The sequence below is a fragment of the Schistocerca gregaria genome, chromosome 1, assembly GCF_023897955.1.
Source record: "Schistocerca gregaria isolate iqSchGreg1 chromosome 1, iqSchGreg1.2, whole genome shotgun sequence".
NCBI classification, from domain to species: domain Eukaryota; kingdom Metazoa; phylum Arthropoda; class Insecta; order Orthoptera; family Acrididae; genus Schistocerca; species Schistocerca gregaria.
In genome coordinates this window covers 67,694,321-67,720,740 of record NC_064920.1, presented here as the reverse complement: position 1 = coordinate 67,720,740, position 26,420 = coordinate 67,694,321, and the positions used below count along the sequence as shown (strand labels likewise).

Genomic DNA, 26,420 nt, shown 5'->3' with positions numbered 1-26,420 from the left:
AATCTCATCTTCTCATTAAGGAATAGCCCTCTGAACAAGTATGACATACTACATGCATGCTGGAGTTACTGGTAAGACTTAAGCAATTGAACGTGCTGTAAATTTGTGCACTGCTGTATTTACACGAAACATTCACATATATCTCAGCACCCTTTTAGTAAGGAATTTCACCTAAATGTCAATCATTCTGATTTTGTAAGAGTGTGTGACCTGTCATTTTTGTTGGTATATACAGTAACATGAACAGTGTATCCTTTTATATACAAAGAGCATATACCTTAAGCGACAAATGTTATAATCCTTAAAAGCAAAATCAATAACACATGTTAAATGACAGCATAAGAAGGTAGGTAGTACGGAACTGCACAGCTATTACTACTGCAACTGTCCCACAGAATATTCTGTGGTCATACTGCACTGGTGCACATGCGCGAATTGACATCTGCCCTTTCAACACTCAACTGCTCTTTGCTCTCAATCACTTTCTTATTCTGGCCCCCTTATACCAATCAGTTCATTGTTAAGTATCAATGCTTTCTGTTTCACCTTTGGAAATTTTATCAGATAAAAAGCTAAATTCCGTAACACCTGCTGTCTCACCTACTCACTGCTTTCAAACAAGCTATCCAAAATGGTGAGTTTCTTCACAAGATTTTCCCAAAATTTTGTGGTTTGAGCAAGTTTCACTTTCTACTGTCATGACAAACTCTGCAAGGGAAAAAAACGGACACACCTTTCACTGAATTACTAAATGAAGGCCTGAAATTTCAATGTCAATCTAGAAACACGAATTCGTACTCTTTCTTTCAAACCTTTCACCTTTGCTTTTGAGAAAATTACAATTTCTCACATGTTACATTCCTTCACACTCTCAATAATTCAATGAATATATTTAGACCCCAAGAACCCTAAAGACACCAATGAACATTCACAAGGTCTGAATGTGCTGGGTGTTGCTGTTAAGGTGCACCCACATGATGCCGTGTTTGCCATTTAACTCTGCAGAAACATTTCCGACAGTGCAGTTACTAATGTGCATATGTGCAAATGTAATTTTCCCAAAGTGTATGCCATGTTAACTGCGCATTGCTTCCTGTGGTAAGTGGCAAGGTCTTACATTGTTCAAATTATAAGCAACTGGCAGCCACATGCATTTTGTTGAGCTTATGCTTGAAGATAATTATGTGCAAGAATGTCTGCTGATGTCAAGGAAAGCCTGTTGAAATTGATAGAAGATTATAGACAATTAGAAGTCATATGGAATGCAACTCCTGAAGATTAAGATTTGTGTGATCATGTTCGTTTGAAGAGTAAGTCTAAGCAGGAAAACAGAAAAGGGACCAACAAGTTTATGAAAAGCGTATGTGAAACCTGTAGACAAACATGCACACTATTAACTTTCATAGCAAAATAAATGAGGAGCCTGACACTTGAAAAAGGAAAGACATTGTATTAATAGCTCCTCAACTGACTACTACAAACTGAAATGACATTGCTGCTGCAACAAATACAAAATTGGAAAATGCAACCTTCATTCTAGTGGAATCTGGAGCCCATAACATTCTTAAATTTGTCAAGTTCAAGGATGCTAATTGCATATAATCTATGACTTAAGTTGCACAAAGCATAAAATACAAATGATGTATTGGAAGCCGATTAATTTGCACATAAAGAATAAGTATCTGTTAAATATTTGTTTTGAGAACAGTTACTGAAATGTGAAATAAATATTTCAAACTGGCATGTAAGTTGCCGGTTACTAGCTAACAAAATGTTACTCCAACCTTACCACTGCTGCTTTCCCAAGCTGAAATTCCAAATTATCATTGTCACCTTAAACCTGCAAACAAATTTTCTATCACTACATATTGCTTATAGACCAGTTAATTACATACTTTATCCAGTCACCTTGTTTCTTTCTTTTTTGTCACCTTTCCATCACGATCTCCCAAGGGATAGGTACACAGCGGACTGCTTGCACAATGAGGCAACGTGTGAACACGAGAAAGCACATGCATACATTCATTCTTTCCAATAATTTTTGTGTATAAGCTTTTAATCCTGTGCATCAGTGATTGTGCACATGGAGAGAGGCAGTAAATGGACATACATTTTCTGAGTAACATACACAGCAATTCAATTAACTTACTTCCCTTTCCCTATGCAACACCACGGCTAACACTAATTCAGGCCCCCTCCCCAGAGAGGTTTATAATCCCGAACACTTCCAGTAAATTCCACTAAATTGAGACTCCTGATATTTTAAAACATCTATTGGGACCAATCTGCATTTCCATCATGCTTCATACCCCCAGAAGATGCATGTAACAGGAAGGATCATTTTAAATAGGATTACTGACATTCCTTCCAAAGCTAGAACTCTAGTTAAATTACAAATCAGTCTGCAGCATCAGGCCAAACACACCCTAAAATATGTGAGCCAATACACTATCCTTAAGATTGCACAGATTTTGATTGTGTTTATACACCTTTTCACAACTCAGTGTATCAACTACTCACCGACTGCATATCTTTACACCTTCCATGACATGAATAATTTGTAACGTCTGTATTAAACCATAAGAATCTATGCAAATTTATACATAAAAGTCTTTCACATAAAGGAAAATCCATCATGGAATGCAACAATATTGAGTAAAGGAAAGTTGCTACTCACCATATAGCGCAGATGCTGAGTCATAGATAGGCACCACTAAAAGACTGCCACAGTGCGTGTGCAGATAGGTATAGGTTGTGTGTGTGTGTGTGTGTGTGTGTGTGTGTGTGTGTGTTTTGGCCTTACTGGCCAAAAGCTTTATTTTTGACAGTCTCTTTGTTGTGCCTGTCTGTGTCACATCTCCACTATAAGGTGAGTAAAAAATTTCTTCATCATAATATTGATAGAATCTTTCACAAACTTCGCACTGCACAGTTATGATTTGTGAGTGCAGTACTAGTTTGAGATCTTGAAAGATGTTTCATTGCAATGATTTTCTTTTCTATTTAGTCCTATTTATGCAACTACATTGTTCCACAGAATTCTGAATACTTGCTACTAAGCTATGTGATGCAATTATTATTCAATTATATGTGAACATTATCAATATAATCACTATTTATATATGAAATTTTTGCTTGAACTTCAACTGGAAAGAAAACTCTTGCATGTGATACATACAACTGGAATCTATTTTAAAAACATATACACAGCAAGATTTAATGTTTCCAAGGCTGCTGAAAAACTCAGGCAAATGTTTCAACCACTGCATAATACACAGTTTTGATCACGACAAGGACTAACTTTGCACCAATTTTTAATCACAATGTTGCTCTTTAGTTTTTCCTTGGTGCAAAGGGTTTGTGTAAACATAGGCATCAATCCTATCAGTGTTAGTAGGATAATTTTAAAAAGTCTCCAGATAACTAGTAAATTTTCACAGCAACATACAAGCAGCTTATGGCAGGATACTGGATGTTGACAATATTCAGTCAGTACCCACGAAAACAACTTTAATGCACTCGAAATTAATAATGTAAAATGGGAAACAATACTTACACAAAAGCCATACCCATTCTTGAGAAGTATATCACGTATTCGACCATAACCTCTGAAAAAGCGCTCAAGGTCTCTCTCTCTTACGCCATGCGGCAGGCATCCAACATACACCCTTGTGCCTACCATGCTGCAATAGACAAGAGGAAGTCATATTCAAATTATACTTACGACAAAGGCAAATCCATTCTTCATAGCGACTTCCTTGATTCTACCATATTTCCTGAAGAACTTCTCAAGGTCGCGTTCTCGAACCCGGTAAGTTAGGCCACCAATGAAAACTCTGGTGCCCATTCTTAAAGGAAATAAAAGCAGTCAATTACATCATAAGCCTCAAATCATCCCTACATCAGCCACTTAATTTGATTACAATCTTATTTAAAACTGCTACAAGGTGGCAGGAACGATAGGAAGTGGGGAAACAATAAATAAAATACGTCACTCAAAAAACCCGCGAATGTAATTAATGATAACCACATTAATACCGAATATCGAAATTTATGATTTCCATTACTGACTGCTTGTAATTCCATACACAGCTTGTAAAAAATAGGCATCAAGTTTAGTTACCTAAATTATACTAAAAGCTAAACATGTGCAAACAATTCCGAAAAGTATCTCAGAAAATGAAAACTTTTTCCGTTTTTAATTTCAAAACCATATCATAAACAATGGAACATCCCGGTCAAAATTTTGCATGACGTAGGGTATTTACGCACAACCCACCGCGCAAGCCCGGTGTTTACCAATGCTAACAGTATATGATAAAATCTTTTGCTATAATATTGAATATAACTGATGGTCTGAGGTAAGAAACTACATGAATTAACTTGGTACAAAGTAAGGAAGGTACACAATAGGTAAAACATTATTTTTACAAATTGGTCAGTGTAATGGCCACCAGGAGCCATGAGAGTTCTACACAGAGATAACACTTGCACACACAAATTGAAATAATACTCTACAAGCGACCTTACTTACATTAACTGATCTCTTCCAGACTTCAAATACTTGGTAAAGAAATCAACAAACGTATAGTGTGTAAGCTTCTGAAACTACTACAACGCTTAAACATTTATTTCCAACACACCACACAAACCAACGCTTCCTCTACCAGGAGCCGGAAAGCAAGGAATTTTCTTGCATCCTTCTAAAGATATTCGACTAATATCATGGCAGGTAGTGTGGATTATCTTTGCCTGGAAGAGAGTACGAAGGTTGCCCAATCTGACCATTACTTTTTATTTCTACAGGTTAGACAGATGTTAATTTAGTCCAAGTAGTTAAGATAACTGATACTATGAAGAAACACATGCTGACCTAATATTTTTACGTTATCTAAGAATTTAAGTCGATTTAAGAAAATAAAGGCTGATTCACACTTAACGTCAACGGAACGGTACGTAGTTTCAGGCGACTCACCGTCATCTTTCGTTCATACATTGGTGCCAATGCTGGTGTCATCATTGGCGAATAGTTCGAGGACAACCCCCACATATTGCAGCGGATGTTCAGTTGAATTTGTATTGAGCCAACCTAATCATGTCTGACGGCTGATGCATTTGCGGTTTTGAAAGTGAATGACTATATTTTGTCACTGCAAAAGAAAAAAAAGAAAACACGTAAAAGAAGATGTTGGGCAGTGAATGTAACACATACAAAAAATAGTCCCCTCTCACACGATCAGTTACTTGACATTCAGAACAGGAAGACATCGTTTGAAAAATTCAGTTTAGGATCGGCCTTTGTGTGGTTTTATACAACGTTTACTATACATGACATACATTCAATGCGGGAAATTCAAAAATCAGTTGAAAATAAATGTAACCCACTGCTCCAAAAAAGAGAATCATAAGAAAAACTTTCTAAAAAAAAGTTTATATAAGTAGGTGTATCAGATGGAGAGATTTGTATTTGAATTTGGAATAATCTGTGTTTTATATAGATCAAATACAGAAACTCTTATTCACAGATCAGATACATACGACCTAACACAGCACAGCCAGACCAATATACAACTTAGATGTTGGGCAATCGTAAGTTTCTGAAATTAATACTGATGACATTACTTAGCTTTCTCCTGAATTAGTTTATCATTCACTCATTATTCCGATTCAAACTTCCCATAATGACTACTTATATACAAAAGAATGCCGAGTTGTGTTTCATAGAGTAATTTGTACGTTTTACTTTGCAAACAAAGGGGTATTATTACAATTTGAAACTATAACTTAAAACAAATAACTGCATGCTCGCATGAATTGTCTGCAGCTCGTGGCCTCCCGGTAGTGTTCTCGCTTCCCGAGCACGGGGTCTCGGGTTCGATTCACGGCGGGATCAGGGATTTTCACCTGCCTCGAGATGACTGGGTATTATTGTGCCGTCTTCATCATCAACATCATTCATCCCCATTACGGCAATGACAACCCACCTCCACTAGGACCTGGCCTAGTATGGCGGTGTGAGTCTCCTGCATCATCCTGTATGCTCTGTTATGGAGAATGGGACTTCATCATCGTCCTCATCATAGGAATTACAGATTTTTCTGTTTGTAACCCATAGTTTCTAATGTGAAAACATTCTTCATTCAAATTTCTACAAACCCAAAAAAATATTTAGAAGAGTGATGCCTATAGCCACTTTTCGAAAACAGGATCACTTATTTTATAATACTCACACAAAAAAGTTATTCACAATACTTCCCTCCAGCAACAAAGTTTTCAATCAAAACAAAAACTAACAACCTTATGCACCAGACATTTCGAAAACGTCGAAGCATAAATCCATCATCACTATCACAAAATTCTTGGGATACAGTATGGCTTAACGTATGGGAAGAAAGTGGATAAAGTAGGCTTTATTGCACAAGTAAACAATTACTGTATGTCAATGTATGCAAAACACAGAACTGTTACAGAAGATGTATGAATATGTACCAATACTGGTAATCCATATTTTATATGTACGTGCCTTCTTATACTTTAAGCAAGTACAGTTGCAAAAATAGATTCAGTAGTTGTGTGGCATCTCCATTGACACTGTGATTTTTGTGATTCCTCATAGCAGGATTCCACAAATGCATTTATTACTGGTAAAGTTCCAAAAACTAAACGACTTACATGTTACTCCGCTGTTCATGAGACTCTGTGTTTTCAACTATCTGACCTGGAAGCAAAATCAACAACTTGGATTTCCAAACGGAAACCAAGACAAACAGCATTAGCGCCATTGGTTGTTTGACATATCGGTATTGACACCAATGCCCTTTTGCATAGGGGTCAATGTTGTCTGCTGTGCGTGGACCTGACCTCAAATGTGGGTTTTTCGCACTGGATTGAACATAAAATTCGTCAATTTCCTTAGCTCAGTACCAAGGGGTGAAAGTGGGGTTATAAGATACCACCCATGTTACAAAGAGTACGAATATACTACCGGAATTAAGGAAGTAGAAATAATAAAGTTTATTAATGGCCAAAGAAAAACTTCATAACAAACGTTGATTTTAAACATTGACGTCTATTTGTCTTACAGATTTGAGTACTTGTAACAGGGACCAATGTAGTTTAGCTTAGCATAGAAACTCACATCAGGAAATGTACCATTCTCCTGCTACAAGCAAAATATCACAACACACGTTCAAATCTCCCACGTTTTCGGCGGCACTGATCACAGTGCTATGTACATCTTTTACCCATCACCTGATGTTCCATGCCCACTACAGGTTTGTTTATATGCAATTCTGATAAGTTTCTGAACTGTCCATAGAGGTTTGTACCCGCTGTTGTGCTTGTGGTCATTGTTCACACTGTACTATTGTACAGAAGTCATTATTCACTACAGCACACAATGGAAGCTGTATGTACATCTCATTTTTAGTGTGTGGCCATTGACCACAGTGAACTACATGTTTGCAAAATACGCAGACATGATGTTATTGTTCAGCTGCTTGGTGAAGTTATATGTAAGGGATTTTCCACACTGCCAGACACATTTGCACAAACTCTTTGTTACGGGGTACCACTGCACCTCAGAGATGGGTACATTCACCACCAGTGGAGCTCCACAGTGGAGTCACACAATGCAGTTTGAAGAGGCTGTACTCTATGCAGTGGAAGAGGGCACAACGATGAGTACCAGCAAGGTAGCAGGCAGACTGAATGTAGATCACCAAACTGTCTAGCATGTCCTCCATGAGCAGCAGCTATTCACGTACCGTCCCTAGAAAGTACAGGCAATGCAGCTACAGGATTTTTCGTCGCAAGCTCACTTCTGCATTTGGTTCTTGCAGCATTGTGTGGACGATCTCAACTTCCAATGGTCGATCCATTTCACGGATGAAGCCAAGTTAGGTGGGGAAGATGTCGTAAATTCCTACAACAGTCTTGTCTGCACTGACGACACCCCACATGCTTGGATGCAGCACAATGGAACACCACCTCATTTTTCACCTACAGTCTGAGATCATCTGGACCAACGATTTGGGCAACAGTGGATAGGTTGTGCTGATCCAGTTGCTTGTCCTGCATGTTTCCCAACTTAAATCCTCTAGACTGCTGCCTGTGGCCGTGTGAAATCCTTGATTTAGGAGGTACCCTGTGGCACTCAAGGAAGATCTACTCCCGCGTCTTGCAGTTGCTGTGGATGTTTCAGGACCAGGGATTGATGACTGAGCGTAACAGAACATGGTACAGAGGAACTGCGTTTTTGTCGATGTCGGTGATTGTCACATTGAGCTATACTTGTAAGTGGACCCATGCGACAAGCAGCAGCAGCCAGAGAGCAACGTGTTTTGTGGTATTTTGGGTGTAACAAAAAATGGTATGTTCCAAAGCATGAGTAGCTGCACTAAACAGAACTTTCGTGGTCCCCACCTCAAGTCCTCAAAGTCCTTAAAGGGAATTTGGTTACAATCTGTAGATATGCAGACATTTCCAATTCTTGTAAAAACAAAATCATTTTCGCTGTCAATATCTGGTCTCTCTAGTGCAAGAACACTCATTGCAAAATATATCGGAGTCGTCATGAAACATTTGCAATGAGTCATGAAACAAAGTGGAATAATAAAATAAAGGCTAGGAAGACACAAAAGTACAAGTGTCGCTACTACAACATGAGTGAGTGCAGCGATTACTAGTTAACTTTAATGAATTCGTGGCCTCTCATAGGCAAGATGAAGAAGGTATTAGGATTCATCAGATTATGCAATCCTCTACCACTTCACCAGCGTCCACTGCCAATGGTCATGTGCCCTTAGCAAGTGTCGTCAGCTGTGGAAGCCCACCACAAGGAATGTTCAGTGCACTGTGTGTTCAGACACACTTGCACTCTGCCCAGCATTAGTCTGATGTTAATTCTGTCATAGTTAGCGGCCTGTCTCGTTTTATCGGTCCGCCTGGCCTACAACATACGACATCTGTAATGAGGGGCGACTGTCCAACCCCCATGAAATCTAGAAATTGTTTCACCTTGGGTTCTCCATGTGTTGAAACACTCACAACAGCACTGCTTGAACACCTGACAAGTAGTGCAGTTTCTGATATGCTCATACCAACCCTCAGGACCATCACAATCTGCCCTCAGTCAAACTCAAAGTGCATGCCTTCTCCATTCTACACACAAATGGACAGCACGCTTACTGATACTACATGCGCCGTGCGTGTTTCTGCCTAGCAGTCATTCCTCGCCAGGTCATGCTGCTCTCACATAGATGGGCTTATATCTACAGTTGTTGTTGTTGTTGTTGTTGTTGTGGTCTTCAGTCCTGAGACTGGTTGATGCAGCTCTCCATGCTACTCTATCCTGTGCAAGCTTCTTCATCTCCCAGTACTAACTGCAACATACATACTTCTGAATCTGCTTAGTGTATTCATTTCTTGGTCTCCCTCTATGATTTTTACCCTCCACATTGTCCTCCAATGCTAAATTTGTAATCCCTTGATGCCTCAGAACATGTCCTACCAACCGGTCCCTTCTTCTTGTCAAGTTGTGCCACAAACTCCTCTTCACCTCAATTCTATTCAATACATCCTCATTAGTTGTGTGATCTATCCATCTAATCTTCAGCATTCTTCTGTAGCACCACATTTCGGAAGCTCCTATTTTCTTCTTGTCCAAACTATTTACCGTCCACATTTCACTTCCATACATGGCTACACTCCATATAAATACTTTCAGAAACGACTTCCTGACACTTAAATCTATACTCGATGTTAACAAATTTCTCTTCTTCAGAAACGCTTTCCTTGCCATTGCCAGTCTACATTTTATATCCTCTCTACTTCGACCATCATCAGTTATTTTGCTCCCCAAATAGCAAAACTCCTTTACTACTTTAAGTGTCTCATTTCCTAATCTAATTCCCTCAGCATCATCCGACTTACTTCGACTACATTCCATTATACTCTATAGTAGGTTGGCGATAATAATGTTCTGGCTGATCAGTGTAGATGCTATCATTGTCAGCAAAGCCAGACTGCCACTAGTTTAGTCGGCCAGTGTTCTCCGGACTCAGAAACTACAGCAGTGTTCAAAGCTGTACCTGTGATAGGGCTGTTTAACAATCTTGCCACACCTCGTCTTCGTACAGGGGTTGGAACTTCAATAGTGGCAATTGTTTATTTACAGCTTGTATAAAATAGATACGTGTTTCAAAATTTTAGTGACCTTCAAAGCAGTCACCAGCATTGTGTATAGCCCATTGCCAACGATATGGAAGTCGTAAGATACTCTTAGCAGTGCCAGTTGTGCTGACAGTTCGAACTGCGTGGTCTATTGCTCGACGAATTTGTGTCAGTTCTGAAGCGAAAGCTATGACGTGTTTCCTTCAGTGTAGAAATCGAGTTGAGAGCATTATTATGGCTTCATACATACCCTGTGATTGTTTCATCAGGCTCAGAGTCACTGCTGACTTTCTGTAAATTTCTTTCTACAATAGTTAAGTGAGTAGTGGCATATTTCAATAAATTGGACATACTGCTACTTTATAGCTTTAAAATGTTGTCTGCACTGTGTCATGGTGTCGTACATTTTATTAAAATATGTCCATATTTTAGATTTTGATGGTTCAATGACACAATAAAAGCTAACAAACTTCTGACAAACCACAAAAAATAATATGGCTGATGAACAGATGAGCAGCGGAAGTGAATGAAGGCCAACATGAGGAATGGAAGACAGTACCATAGACACAAGGAAACACTCACTCCCTACTCGACTATGTGCATAACACCTATTCGGTACAAGTACTTCTCTTTTGATACTGAGCAAGAATCAAAAGAACTAGTCTATTCTAAAAGCACTTGTTATCAAATATTTACTTGTATGTATTTCTAGTGGAATATCTGTGACTTCTTCGAAACAATGGTCTATCGTTGCCATATGTATCGAAAGTGATACAATCGACTGTAGTACACAGAAGACTTCATGGGTATCATATATGTGTGACATGATCTCTAAACACACACAGAAGTAAACTGCTGAACTCGTATTCAGGAAGACGGCAGTTCAGATTGCTATTTGACCATTCGATTTAGGTCGAATTGCCTTGGTGGTTACTTTAAAAAAGAACACAGTCGATTTCTTTCCCCATCTTTCCTCATCCAAAGGTCGTGTGAAGTCTCTGATGACCTCAACACTGATGGGATGTTAAACTCTAATCTTCATTCCCTTTTATGTAAGCCGATCAGCACTCATCACACAACGGAGCCTTATGTGGGCACACCAAATGCCAAAGTCTACAATGGCCTTTACATCTTCAGGGACAAGTCTTGATTTAGCTTTCAAAACGACAGTTGGTGTGTCCTAATCTGGTGATACTGCCAGAACACGTTATTGTCCATCAAGTGATCATGGTAGAGATGTGTTGGAACTAGGCAGTACTGGTATCTGAATGCCTGTTGATACACGTTTCGATAGGCCTAGATATGCATATATTCCTTTGTAGGACAGTGCAGGTGACATCTTTAATGGTTGTACACATCCAAAAGCCACTTAAATGGGCTATGATTTCACCTTTTATCCAACCATTTATTTATTTATTTATTGTTCTGTGGGACAAAATTAAGGAGAAGTCTCCATGGTCATGGAATGAATCAATATATGGAATTATAGCACGATAGTAGAAACAGATAAAATGAAATATCAGAAACATATTCAGGCGATAAGTCTTACGTTTAAATAAAGAAAATCAACAATGTAACACTGGAATTTGCTTAATTTTTTAGCTCTTCCAGGAGCTCCTTGACAGAATAGAAGGAGTGAGCCATGAGGAAACTCTTCAGTTTAGACTTAAAAGAGTTTGGGCTACTGCTAAGATTTTTGAGTTCTTGTGGTAGCTTATTGAAAATGGATGCAGCTGAATACTGCACTCCTTTCCACACAAGAGTCAAGGAAGTGCATTCCACATTCAGATTTGATTTCTGTCTAGTATTAACTGAGTGAAAGCTGCTAACTCTTGGGGATAGGCTAATATTGCTAATAACAAACGACATTAAAGAAAATATATACTGTGAGGGCAATGTCAGAATTCCCAGACTATTGAATAGGGGTCTACAAGAGGATCTCGAACACCAAAAACACTGGTTGAGGACTACTAAAGTTCCTAAATAAAACCACTATACACACACAATTAATTAGTACTTAGCTTTTGATGCACCACTACAGCTGCAACTGGTCAGTACAGAATGTAAACACAGGTAAGAGGTTAAGTTGCTCGATACAAAACACTCACAAATATCAGGTCACAACACAAGAAAGGCAGAGTTGTATGAAGAAACCACTAATAAGTCACTTATATAGTAAATAATATCACAAAAACGGTTAAAATACGTATCTGAAACCTAAAAATATATAAAAACTAAGAGAGCGATGTCACACGCAGTCACTCGCTTATGATGTCACACCAATGACCATTTCTCGAGGCTAAAAACATTAATGACAAACAATTCAGTGCATGGAGAAGACTTCAATTTTATAGAACAACTTAGTGTTGTGGGAGCAATGCCTTTTAAATGTTTACAAATGACCACCTGATTGCACCACTAAGAGGTGTGATATTCTAATTGTTTGACATTTGTTACTATTAGAACAATGGCAGCTCAGAAGATAGCACAGATTTGTTGACTGTGAGTGTTTAAGAAAAGTTGTTGAGAAAGAATGGAAATTTCACTTGAAAGTTTTCGTTGCATGACTTTTTACAATTTTCTCGAAATTTCAACAGCATAACAATGTCTCGAATAGGTTCGTTCAACTACCAATATCAGTCAACTTCAGACAAGACTTTTCGCTATTGGTTTACAGAATTTTGTTGCAGACATGCCTTTGTCAGCAATTAGTTTCGTGAATCGCCCGTTCCTCTCATAAACATTGATGCCATGCACAACAATTGCGTGTACCGAAGACAGTGAAGTACTCAGTATTGCAGTTTACCTGAAAACGTTTCCCTGTAAACTCCACAGAATTCGATCAAAGCTTAAAAGCAGGCTCATGCTTATAGGATGTCGATAGGAGGATCCATAAATGCCTCATGTCGATTTGGGTAAGGAAATGCTCCAAAAATGTCAGCCGAGAAAATACATCTGTGTGTTCTATCGTAAAAAGAAACACAAATTGAATATATTTGCATGAGAAACTAATCAAGATTCAGCTATTAAAATGTCTAACACATGCAGCGGCTTACAACTCGTACAAAAAACTGGAACTTCAGTTCTGAAGACTGAAAGTGACAATCTGCTGCATAAAATTTATTTTTAAAATTTCATTATGTCCGATAGGTATTGTGCTACACGCTCATCATAGGCAACAGGCTACATTATGTTACATGAATAGCGCCAGAGGCCCATGACGTGGCGATAGCCGGACCCTATGCAGCGAGCACTCGAGATACAGACATTGGAGTCATTCTGGAACCACGCAGAGGTAGATGAGGGATGCCCTTACCTCGCCTAAGAAAGGCCACCTCGTGAAGAGCCTGGCGGACAATGAGAAGCGTGTCGAAAGCGGATGGACCTCTTCAGCCACTGGGACGGAGCATAGACACAAAAGCGTCAAGAACGCGCATGTGAATGCGTGTGAATCTTCTGGTTCGCAGCAGCCGTTTCTACCCGCCTTAGAAAGCGAAAACATGTCGACAGTTCCAGCACCCCACCGGCGTTGGGACGGAGCATAAACAAAGCGCCAATAATTTTCACAGAAGACATGTGAGACTACAGAAATACGGAAGAAGTTCCTTGACCTCCGGAAAGTGTTTGATTCGGTGCCCCACTGTACACTCCTAACTAAGGTACGAGCATATGGGATTGGTTTCCAAATATGTGAGTGGTTCGAAGACTTCTTAAGTAATAGAACCCAGTACGTTGTCCTCGATGATGAGTGTTCATCGGAGTTGAGGGTATCATCTGGAGTGCCCCAAGGAAGTGTGGTAGGTCCGCTGTTGTTTTCTATCCACATAAATTATCTTTTGGATAAGATGGATAGCAATGTGCGGCTTTTTGCTGATGATGCTATGGTGTACGGGAGGATGTCGTCGTTGAGTGACTGTAGGAGGATACAAGATGACTTGGACAGGATTTGTGATTGGTGTAAAGAATGGCAGCTAACTCTAAATGTGGATAAATGTAAATTAATGCAGATGTATAGGAAACAGAGTCCTGTAATGTTTGAATACTCCATTAGTAGTGTAGCGCTTGACACAGTCACGTCGATTAAATATTTAGGCGTAACATTGCAGAGCGCTATGAAGTGGGGCAAGCATGTCATGGCAGTTGTGGGGAAGACAGAGAGTCGTCTTCGGTTCATTGATAGAATTTTGGGTCAGATGTGGTTCATCTGTAAGGGAGACCGCTCATAAAACACTAATATCACCTATTCTTGAGTACTGCTCGAACGTTTGGGATCCCTATCAGGTCGGACTGAGGAAGGACATAGAAGCAATTCAGAGGCGGGCTGCTAGATTTGTTACTGGTAGGTCTGATCATCACGCGAGTGTTACGGAAATGCGTCAGGAACTCGGGTGGGAGTCTCTAGAGGAAAGGAGGCATTCTTTTCGTGAATCGCTACTGAGGAAATTTAGAGAACCAGCATTTGGGGCTGACTGCAGTACAATTTTACTGCCGCCAACTTACATTTCGTGGAAAGACCACAAGGATAAGATAAGAGAGATTAGGGCTCATACAGAGGCATATAGGCAATTTTTCACTCGTTCTGTTTGGGAGTGGAACAGGGAGAGCAGATGCTACGCACCGTATGGTGGATTACGGAGTATGTATGTAAATGTAGATGTAGGAGAAGTCCGTCTTCTTAAAAAAAATGTTTGCTGGACTGTAAGGAGATAGTTTCAATATTGCGAATGCCAGCAGATTCATAGATGTAGCACGAACATGAGACTGTCCAGGACTTACGCAGAGAGGTGTTGTTTGGGTGCTATCACAACTCAGGAATGGTGAAAAACATCGAAACTGCGTGTGACCAACGCTGGGAACAGCCTTGACGGTGAAAACGTGAGACAGACGCCAATTCTCGAGTCACACACCAATCCACACAACGTATAAAATTAACTCCACGCTGCACTAGGAGGCGTGGTCATGAAATGGTGATCAATCATTGGGCGGCGTTGCGAACTTAGTCGGCAAATGACAACGCGGGGAGGAGGAAAATTTCGAGCAGTCGTTAAGCTTAGGAAGGTGAGGAGAAGTGAAGAGGGGAAGTCAGTGAGACAGCACGGAATGAAGAGGACACGGGGGCTCTGCCATCCGAGGCCTACATCCGTCTCTTATATCCGCCTCCTGACACCGGGACATCGCAGCTTCGGCTACGCAACTCGCGACGAGCAGGCAAAATGGAGGCCAGTTGGGGCCTTCCAGCAAAGCCGGGACACCAAGGACAGCAGCCGACTCGCCACGACGCATTTCCGAAGCGAAGTGCCGGACCAAACCAACGCCTGCAGCCATCATCACTACGGGACAAATGCCTGAAGAACGGTAACACGATTCATTCACCTTTCGTCCCCCTTCACATTTGATCCGTGTCTCGCTCTGAGATTTGTGGGGCGATATCGTTACTCATCTACATATCAGTTCATGTCAGGGAAAGGAATTCACAATACGCAACAGCATCTGTGACATACACCACAAATGATCGTTTGTACATGCATGACAGTACATGCTTCACGTATTTAAAAGCAAAATGTGTTGCGGCGATACAGTTATGAGACAGACGTGTTTACAAGGAGCCACACTATTGTCACAAAATGGGATGAACATGAACTAGTGGAAGTCGATGTTTTTCTCCTGCTTTTAGGCGTATGTTTTTCTCCTGCTTTTAGGCGTACATTACACAAGGAATCAAATTACAAAGAGAGGGTGAAATTAGACTTTGCGGATGCATTCTTTTTTTTAAGTAAGTGGAATCGTTCAGAAAATTTATCTAATGAACTGTTGCTACATACATACTATTTCCAGAATTTTTTTGCCAGATTGTCGAAACACGATTTTGAATACGTCGTACAAGAAATTGGTCCTAGAAGTGCTAAAACTAAAGCTGTTATTAGATGGTGCATGCCAGTACAACCTGAGTGGCGCTCTCTCTGTGATTTTTAGGTGCTAGTGATTTGTACAGAAGTTCAGTGTACTTCTGTAACAATTCTCTCGGTAACAGAAGTATGCAAAGCTTCCGTGGAAGTATTAAAGACTTCCTCATAAATGAAAGTTTAAAAAAAAAAATACAATTTTTATTTATATTATCTTTCTGTACACCAGCACACGGAAACGCTCACAACAGAATCGAACATGAATTCGACCTCATAGGTAACTGCCTGCCAACTGTCATCCTTCAGGCTGGGGCTCTATATGCATAATATACGACATCCCATAGCTCTGGTCGTAGAGGAATAGCATCTATGAAATTCATAGTTCTGTCGTTGTCCACTTCTTAATTAGTGTACACAAGTTCTCAACAACAAAACAATTAACAAAACAGGTGCCTACAAGATTTCGATAAAAAAAGTGAAACGGTACTATGGATGCAGTGTGCTATCAGTGAGCGAAGCAGGAAACAAAGGTGAGAGCGAGAGGGAAGCATTTACACACAAGGACAGACCCAAATATTGACCCACATAATGAAATATTCTCCACCCATGGTTGACAACATCGGCAGATGCTCAGCATGAAGTCAGCACCTATCTGCAACTGCCTGCAGTATCAGCAATATTGCTCATCAATACCTCGAAATTCTCTCGTTTTGCGCTTATATTGACGTCAACGCTATTGTGACCAAATATTGCTGTAAAATATGGTCCGTGTAAATGCAACTTTATCCGCGTGCTGCTGAGGTGGGTATGAGGCCCGATATCAGTCCAGGGTGATACAATTTTTAAAAGCAAATCCTCTGTAACCATTTTCGACTTTTGGTAGCCAAAAATGAAGTTCCTGACTTAACTGTTTGAGTGTTCCAAGGCGAACCAAATCGAACACAAATCTTTAGTTCGCAAAGCACCTCCGAGAAAGTGATTGCTTCGTTTTTAACTTGCAATGGACAAGTTTGTGGTCATTGCGATATAGGATCGAAGAACAGGTAATGCCCAATGGTATACAACAATTTGTATAACCCAACTTATGGATGGAATCATTATAAACAACCGAATACATCGCGTCTTCTTCATTTTGACAATGCCTGCTGTCACGCAAGCGTCAAACAATCGTTTGACCCAACATACGTTGAATTAATCTCTCGTTGTTGGTATTCATCACAAAATGACTCCAATTTTCCCGTTATGTCAAACAAAAGAACAGTGCGCAACGATTTTATCACCTCAGCAAGCTGTTGCGAGCTTGCGAATCCATATTTTTGAGATACAGTATTCAAACCAAAGTAGTAAATACTCCAGTCTTAGTCCAAACAAATGCAAGAGTGTATAAATTTTAAAGGCTTATAATATCAGAAACGATTTGGACGGGGTATGTGGTCTCGATCATTGCCTTTGCGATATGGTTCAAATGGTTCTGAGCACTATGGGACAACATCTGTGGTCACCAGTCCCCTTGAACTTAGAACTACTTAAGCCTAACTAACCCAAGGACAACACACACATCCATGCCCGAGGCAGGATTCGAACCTGAGACTGTAGCAGTCGCGCGGTTCAGGACTGAAGCGCCTGGAACCGCTCGGCCACTGCGGCCGGCGCCTTTGCGATAGCTTTAAACAATCCCGATCTTACTTCTCATCCCTTCAGAGACAAAGGTATCATCAGGAGTGCCGCAGGTGAGACAGTAACGCTCCTGTTCGCCATGAACATAAACGATCTTACGGGCAGGGTGAGCAGCAGTCCACGACTGTTTGGTGACAAAGCTGTGCGGTACGGGAAAGGTTTGTCGTTCAATCACTAGGATGATACACGATGATTTAGACAGAATTTCTATTTTGTACTGGCGTGGGATCGCTCTAGGGTCCGATACCGAAATCTAGGTACTTGCTGATATCGGCTGGCCCAAGCATTAAGCCATGCCAACGGCTCTGCAATTACGACCCGCGTGCTGAGGCAATAATCGACGTTTCGAGACGTTTCGGCGGCGTTTGGGAGGCCGCGTGTATGACCTCAGCCACATCAAAACCTGCCATGTTGTGTATAAAAGCTGGCCGTCCAGCTGCGTTGGGCGTGAGAACGTCAACTTTCGTGAAGGCACTGTTGTGCGAAGGTATTCCGGAAAGTAAAGATACACTGTACGCCAGAGGAACAGAAGAGTTTTGGCGAGCAAGTTGGGAACACTGGTGTTAACCTTGAACCGTTAGCTTTCTCCTAACGGTCGTTCGGCAGTTGAACGTTGCTTCTGGTTGGAGTAGGTCGTGTTTAAAATGGCTGCAACGATTCAGAATCCCGATTATGCGAAGTGCGCTCCGTCATACGGTTTCTTCATGCAAAAGGTCAGCGACCAGCGGATATTCACAAAGAAATTGTTTCTGTCTATGGTAACATTGTGAATCGACAAAATGTAACGAAATGGTGTCGTCATTTCTCTGAAGGTAGGACCGATGTTCATGACGAACAAAGAACAGGTCGGCCATCTGTTATCTCTGATGCCCTACTTCAGAAAAAGGAGAAAGCAATTCGTGCGAATAGACGTCTCACATTGAAAGAATTACTTCAGATCATACCGGTCGTGTCAATGACAACTCTTTATAACGTTGTGACTGTCAAGTTAGGGCACAGGAAATTGTGTGCGCGCTGGATTCCAAAACTGTTAACGGAAGAACACAAAAAGAAAAGGATGTGCTTTGCACTCGACTTCCTCAGATGCTATGCTGAAGCAGGTGATGAGTTCCTTGATCACATTGTGACAGGTGACCACACGTGGGTTTATCACCAAACACCTGAATCCAAGCAACAATCAATGCAATGGTGCCATTCGAATTCACCAAAAGCCAAGAAATGCAAAACGTAGATTTCAGCGAAGAAAATCATGGCTTCTGTTTTTTGGGACAGACAAGGGATTCTTCTGTTGGAATTTATGCCTCCTGGAACGACAATTAATGCTGCTGCATATTGCCTGACTGAAATGTCGGTGAAGGGCAATTCAAAACAAACGCAGGGGAATGCTGACAAATGGAGTCCGCTTGCTTCGTAACAACGCTCGGCCTCACACTGCGCTCGTAACCGAAGCACTACTCAAACAATTCAAATGGGACAGATGGAACATCTCCCATACAGCCCGGACCTTGCGCCCACCGACTTCCATGTCTTCCGTTACCTGACGTCACATCTTGGTGGAAAATCATTTCACAACGACGAAGAGATCAAAGATGAAGTTGAAATGTGGTTCCGACAACAGGCGGCAACCTTCTATGACTGTGGGATACAAAAGCTTGTGCACTGACTTAACAAATCTTTGGATAATAATGGTTATTATGTCGAAAAATAACAAATAATCCAGTTAATAAGATGTAAATGACGTTTTCTAAGTAAATGTTCTACTTAAGGACTGCGAGCCATTGTATCTATACTTTTCGAAATGCCCTCATATAACATTCTCGGACTTGTTACAGCGTCAATTCAGGATGAAAACTTGAACTTTGACGAGTAGCCACATCGTCTTCGTCAGAAGCAACTGAATGTCTAAACTGCTGCTGTGGTGGCCTTATACACTGTGGTATCGATACCTACGAAGTGCGAGGCACCCTGAATACAAAAATAGATTAAGAAGATTGGAGACCTGACCTGACCTAACCTGACATGACTTATCCTAACCTAACCTAACTCTCTCCTGTAGCAAGGAATCGGAGTTTTACAGTGAGTCTTCTTCTGCAGGTGTAGCAGTTCTTAAGTGAATACTGTGCTTTGTGATATGAGGATACACTTCACTGAGCACATACAGAAATGTATGCTCGTCCATTCTTAAGTAACTGACGTACGACTTGACGTTCTGCACTATAAGCTCACGTAACAAATTTTATTGAAAACTTTTATCGTGTCGTCGTGAAACCCACGGCTTCACCCAGGTTTTTTTTTGGTCATCAGTCTACTGACTGGTTTGATGTGGCCCATAACGAATTCCTTTCCTGTGCTAACCTCTTCATCTCAGAGTAGCACTTGCAACCTACATCCTCAATTATTTGCTTGACGTATTCCAATCTCTGTCTTCCTCTACAGTTTTTGCCCTCTACAGCTCCCTCTAGTACCATGGAAGTCATTCCCTCATGTCTTAGCAGATGTCCTATCATCCTGCCCCTTCTCCTTATCAGTGTTTTCCACATATTCCTTTCCTCTCTGATTCTGCGTAGAACCTCCTTACTCCTTATCTTATCAGTCCATCTAATTTTCAACATTCGTCTATAGCACCACATCTCAAATGCTTCGATTCTCTTCTGTTCCGGTTTTCCCACAGTCCATATTTCACTACCATACAATGCTGTACTCCAGATGTACATCCTCAGAAATGTCTTCCTCAAATTAAGGCCGGTATTTGATATTAGTAGACTTCTCTTGGCCAGAAATGCCTTTTTTTGCCATAGCGAGTCTGCTTTTGATGTCCTCCTTGCTCCGTCCGTCATTGGTTATTTTACTGCCTAGGTAGCAGAATTCCTTAACTTCATTGACTTCGTGACCATCAATCCTGATGTTAAGTTTCTCGCTGTTCTCATTTCTACTACTTCTCATTACCTTCGTCTTTCTCCGACTTAGTCTCAAACCATACTGTGTACTCATTAGACTGTTCATTCCGTTCAGCAGATCATTTAATTCTTCTTCACTTTCACTCAGGATAGCAATGTCATCAGCGAATCGTATCATTGATATCCTTTCACCTTGTATTTCAATTCCACTCCTGAACCTTTCTTTTATTTCCATCATTGCTTCCTCGATGTACAGATTGAAGAGTAGGGGCGAAAGGCTACAGCCTTGTCTTACTCCCTTCTTAATACGAGCACTTCGTTCTTGATCGTCCACTCTTATTATTCCCTCTTGGTTGTTGTACATATTGTATATGACCCGTCTCTCCCTATAGCTTACCCCTACTTTTTCAGAATCTCGAACAGCTTGCACCATTTTATATTGTCTAACGCTTTTTCCAGGTCGACAAATCCTATGAACATGTCTTGATTTTTCTTTAGCCTTGCTTCCATTATTAGCCGTAACGTCAGAATTGCCTCTCTCGTGCCTTTACTTTTCCTAAAGCCAAACTGATCGTCACGTAGCGCATTCTCAATTTTCTTTTCCATTCTTCTGTATATTATTCTTGTAAGCAGCTTCGATGCATCATGAGCTGTTAAGCTGATTGTGCGATAATTCTCGCACTTGTCAGCTCCTGCCGTCTTCGGAATTGTGTGGATGATGCTTTTCCGAAAGTCAGATGGTATGTCGCCAGACTCATATATTCTACACACCAACGTGAATAGTCGTTTTGTTGCCACTTCCCCTAATGATTTTAGAAATTCTGATGGAATGTTATCTATCCCTTCTGCCTTATTTGACAGTAAGTCTTCTAAAGTTCTTTTAAATTCCGATTCTAATACTGGATCCCCAATCTCTTCTAAATCGACTCCTGTTTCTTCTTCTATCACATCAGACAAATCATCACCCTCATAGAGGCTTTCAATGTATTCTTTCCACCTATCTGCTCTCTCCTCTGCATTTAACAGTGGAATTCCCGTTGCACTCTTAATGTTACCACCGTTGCTTTTAATATCACCAAAAGTTGTTTTGACTTTCCTGTATGCTGAGTCTGTCCTTCCGACAATCATATCTTTTTCGATGTCTTCACATTTTTCCTGCAGCCATTTCGTCTTAGCTTCCCTGCACTTCCTATTTATTTCATTCCTCAGCGACTTGTATTTCTGTATTCCTGTTTTTCCCGGAACATGTTTGTACTTCCTCCTTTCATCAATCAACTGAAGTATTTCTTCTGTTACCCATGATTTCTTCGCAGCTACCTTCTTTGTACCTATGTTATCCTTCCCAACTTCTGTGATGACCCTTTTTAGAGACGTCCATTCCTCTTCAACTGTGCTGCCTACTGCGCTATTCCTTATTGCTGTATCTATAGCGTTAGAGAACTTCAAACGTATCTCGGCATTCCTTAGAACTTCCGTATCCCACTTCTTATCGTATTGATTCTTCCTGACTGATGCCTTGAACTTCAGCCTACTCTTCATCACTACTATATTGTGATCTGAGTCTATATCTGCTCCTGGGTACGCCTTACAATCCAGTATCTGATTTCGGAATCTCTGTCTGACCATGATGTAATCTAATTGAAATCGTCCCGTATCTCCCGGCCTTTTCCAAGTATACCTCCTCCTCTTGTGATTCTTGAACAGGGTATTCGCTATTACTAGTTGAAACTTGTTACAGAACTCAATTAGTCTTTCTCCACTTTCATTCCTTGTCCCAAGCCCATATTCTCCTGTAACCTTTTCTTCTACTCCTTCCCCTACAACTGCCCATGACTATTAGATTTTCGTCCCCCTTTACATACTGCATTACCCTTTCAATATCCTCATACACTTTCTCTATCTGTTCATCTTCAGCTTGCGACGTCGGCATGTATACCTGAACTATCGTTGTCGGTGTTGGAGTGCTGTCGATTCTGATTAGAACGACCCAGTCACTGAACTGTTCACAGTAACAGACCCTCTGCCCTACCTTCCTATTCATCACGAATCCTACACCTGTTATACCATTTTCTGCTGCTGTTGATATTACCCGATACTCATCTGACCAGAAATCCTTGTCTTCCTTCCACTTCACTTCACTGACCCCTACTATATCTAGATTGAGCCTTTGCATTTCCCTTTTCAGATTTTCTAGTTTTCCTACCACGTTCAAGCTTCTGACATTCCACGCTCCGACTCGTAGAGCATTATCCTTTCGTTGATTATTCAATCTTTTTCTCATGGTAACCTCCCCCTTGGCAGTCCCCTCCCGGAGATCCGAATGGGGGACTATTTCGGAATCTTTTGCCAATGGAGAGATCATCATGGCACTTCTTCAACTACAGGCCACATGTCCTGTGGATACACGTTACGTGTCTTTAATGCAGTGGTTTCCATTGCCTTCTGCATCCTCATGTCGTTGATCATTGCTGATTCTTCCGCCTTTAGGGGCAATTTCCCACCCCTAGGACAAGAGAGTGCCCTGAACCTCTATCCGCTCCTCCGCCCTCTTTTACAAGGCCGTTGGCAGAATGAGGCTGACTTCTTATGCCGGAAGTCTTCGGCCGCCAATGCTGATTATTCATCAAAATTTAGGCAGTGGCGGGGATCGAACCCGGGACCGAAGACGTTTTGATTATGAATCAAAGTCCCTACCCTTTTTTTTTTATATCTCATTTTGGTCGCTTTTGTTCGTTGCATCTGCTCGGGGCGGACGTCGTAAGATATCCATTTATGTTCGTTGTTGATCGATTGACTCAGTTTTTTTTATTACAGAGGGCACGTAATCCTCTGACCGAACACGCTGAGGTACCGTGCTGGCGTAAAGGTTAACTGGGGCGAGATTCGATCCGGCGACCTTCGGATTACGGACCCGAGCGCTTACCGCTGCGCCACGACGCTGAGCCCCTAGACCACGGGTACATTTCACCTAGGTATGTTTCCTTTTTTTCCCCTTCTCTTCCGTATGTGCACACAGTGCAATTGTGGTACATGCAACTCCTGCGGTTAATAACAAGTTGTTCTTGAACTTCGACGAAAAATATGATGACAGTGTAATACCCCTTCTAGTGCTACGTCAGAGAGCTTTGTCAAATATATTTGACGGAGTATTTGACCACAACTTTGATAAAAAATCTTTGACAAAGAAATTTGATAGTGTAATAGCGGCCTAAGGTCAAACTGGTATAGTCAGGAGAGGCACTGCAGACGATATCGTGGTGTTAACAAAGGCACTCGCGTCGGTCGTCTGCTGCCATAGGCCGTTAACGCCGCACTACCCAAACACATATGCTCGTCGTGCGTTGCGTCCCACATTGATTCCTGCGGTTATTTCACGCATTGTTGCTTGTGTGTTACCACTGAGGACTTTACGCAAACGCCACTGCTCTGGGTCGCTAAGTGAAGTCCGTCTGTGGTAAGAGGTAATGTCTGAATTGTGGGATTCTCAACATATTCTTGACGCTGTGGATCACGGAATACTGAATTCCCTAACGATTTCCGAAATGGAATGTCCCATGCGTCTAGTATCAACTACAGTTCCGCGTCCGACGTCCGGCTGTAATCCCATCGGAAACTTTTTCACATGGATCACCTGAGTATAAACTGAGTTCAGGCAGTTCACTGCCCTTTTATAATCTGTGTGTTCGATACTACTGCTATCTTTATGTGTTCATATCGCTATCCCACGACTTTTGTCACCACAGTGTGTAGCCCACAGACGGCTTCTGATTGGTCGGTAGTTACGTAATGCTGTCACAGATAGTATCAACGTCTGCGCTGTTGGCACCACGACTCTACTAGAAGCATAAACATCGCAACTAATATGTCTGCCTCTTCGCTGCATCGAGAGCTCCGTTCCACGCACCGCTTAGCACATTCTTACTCCTGCTGACGAAACAAAAGATTTGTCTCAGGGTACTACGTACTAGGATTCTGCAAAAAGGAGGCTGTAGAAATAAGAATCACAGAGAAGAACTTCTACTCTGGCAGCGGATATAATCTTAGCGGTGTATAGAAGCCAGCTCTCAATGCAGAGGAAGCAGAGATATTCGTCGCAATGTTTACTCCGCTACTGGAACGGTGGCGTAAACAAAGCAGAAGTTGACTACATCTGCGACAGCATTTCGTAATCATTAAACAATCCGAAACCGTCTATGGGCTGTATAAGGCTACCACAGCAGCAGTTTAGACAGTCACTTGCTCCTGACGAAGACGATGGAGGTAACGTGGGAAGCTCGCAGTTTTATCCTGAACTGACGCAGCAGGAAGTCTGAGATCGTTTTATAGACCCAAAGGAATTATGTCATGTAGCTTCCGTCAGATCCAATTTCTCAACTTATCAGCACTCTATTGATGTAGTGCCCTTGCTCAATATCCTCATTACTAGCGGCGTTTCGCAAGAGTTCTGGGTGGAAGGCCGGCACAGGTGTTGGTCCAGCTCCACAAAGGAAGCGACAAGAAGGACAGTCTGGCACCTGAGCGCAAAGACACATTACAGGGGCGGCCGCTTGCTGTCGGCCGCTATTGTAGTAGGACCGGAAGGATCACCAGATAATACTTCCGAACTGTAAATCTGGGACGCAGGTGAGAGGGAAGAAGAAGCGGCACCTCGGAAACCACTCAGGCTTGGTTACTTCCAAGGATTTTTACTCAGAAGCGTACCATTGTACGAGTATAGGTTTTTCCTCGCAAACTTCCCGTGCTGGACGACAAAAGACTAAAATATGGTTGGTCGGCGTTCGGAAGAATCTGTAGAGAGGGAGAATAATCCGTGGTTTCGGGAATATGATTCGTTTTCGGAATTACGAGGGTGGGGAACCGAGCCTTGTTGGGAAGCCAACGGTGGAGAGACGAGGTCTTCCGTTGTGAGCACCGATGTGTGCCGGTAACTTGGTATCAGCTTTGTTGGTACAGACAGACTTCCTGTCTTTTCTCACAGGAGAGTTTATAGTTAAAGCAGTTAGACACAGTACTGTTGTCAACCTATACGATTCTGGACTTCACCTCTGGGTTGGAAGTCGTCGTTGAGTACGCAGCGTTCAGTAATTGAGAGCACTTCTCTTGCCTATACTTACGTTGAGACGTTATCTGAACTCCGTCCTTGTGGCTGGGAGTTCGCGTTTCTCGTCTGTAGAATACAGAGAGGAGAAGACAGTATTAGAGTATACAGTATGTTAGTCAGAGGACCGCCTTCTGCCGTCCTATTGTTTGAAAGAGTGTATTTGTGGCTGGAGTTCTTCCAGCATCGCAGACGAGTATGAGAACCATCACTGCGACGCACTGGACGCAGTACATATGGTGATGTCGTAAATTGCTTCGGCTTATTAGAGCGATAAAAGCTAATCAGCTGTGATCACGTTAGTTTATTTCCACTGAGGTTCCACACCACCGTAGATCATCTTTGAAAGTAGTGTCTACTAGCGTTGGTACGTAGATGAGATCAGTCATTTCTCGGTATTGATATTAGATCGAGCAGTCATAATAAGGAGCAGAGTTGGGCAATTGATTAATAATTTTAGTTAGGAAATATAGACAATTGTACTTAAAAGGTTGATTTTCATCAATAATAAATAAATATATTCAACAACAACGTTTATCATTTAGTAGTATTAGTTGCCTTCATCATTCATTTATGTTTAGATTGTAATTTATAGAATTAAGAGATCCTATGATCTGCTTCTGGGGGTAGTCAGGCAGGGCCAAATCATTATTTTAATGTTTATTATTTTCG

General features: G+C 41.4%; 1 protein-coding gene across 5 annotated transcripts in view; it reads right to left on the bottom strand.

Annotated features, from left to right (window-relative positions):
- The window catches only part of LOC126330470 (serine-arginine protein 55-like), a 36,756-nt gene extending 32,039 nt beyond the window's left edge, over positions 1-4,717 (bottom strand). Inside the window, exons 1-2 of one of the 5 annotated variants that reach the window (XM_049996392.1) lie at positions 4,535-4,717; positions 3,725-3,848 (exon numbers count right to left, since the gene is read on the bottom strand). In XM_049996392.1, coding sequence (XP_049852349.1) covers positions 3,725-3,847 — 123 coding nt within the window. In that variant the 5' untranslated portion in view covers position 3,848; positions 4,535-4,717. Of the gene's footprint in view, positions 1-3,556; positions 3,849-4,534 lie in introns of all 5 variants that reach the window. The other 4 variants (XM_049996380.1, XM_049996363.1, XM_049996417.1 and 1 more) reach the window with 4 other exon arrangements.
- Positions 4,718-26,420: the final 21,703 nt, after the last annotated feature.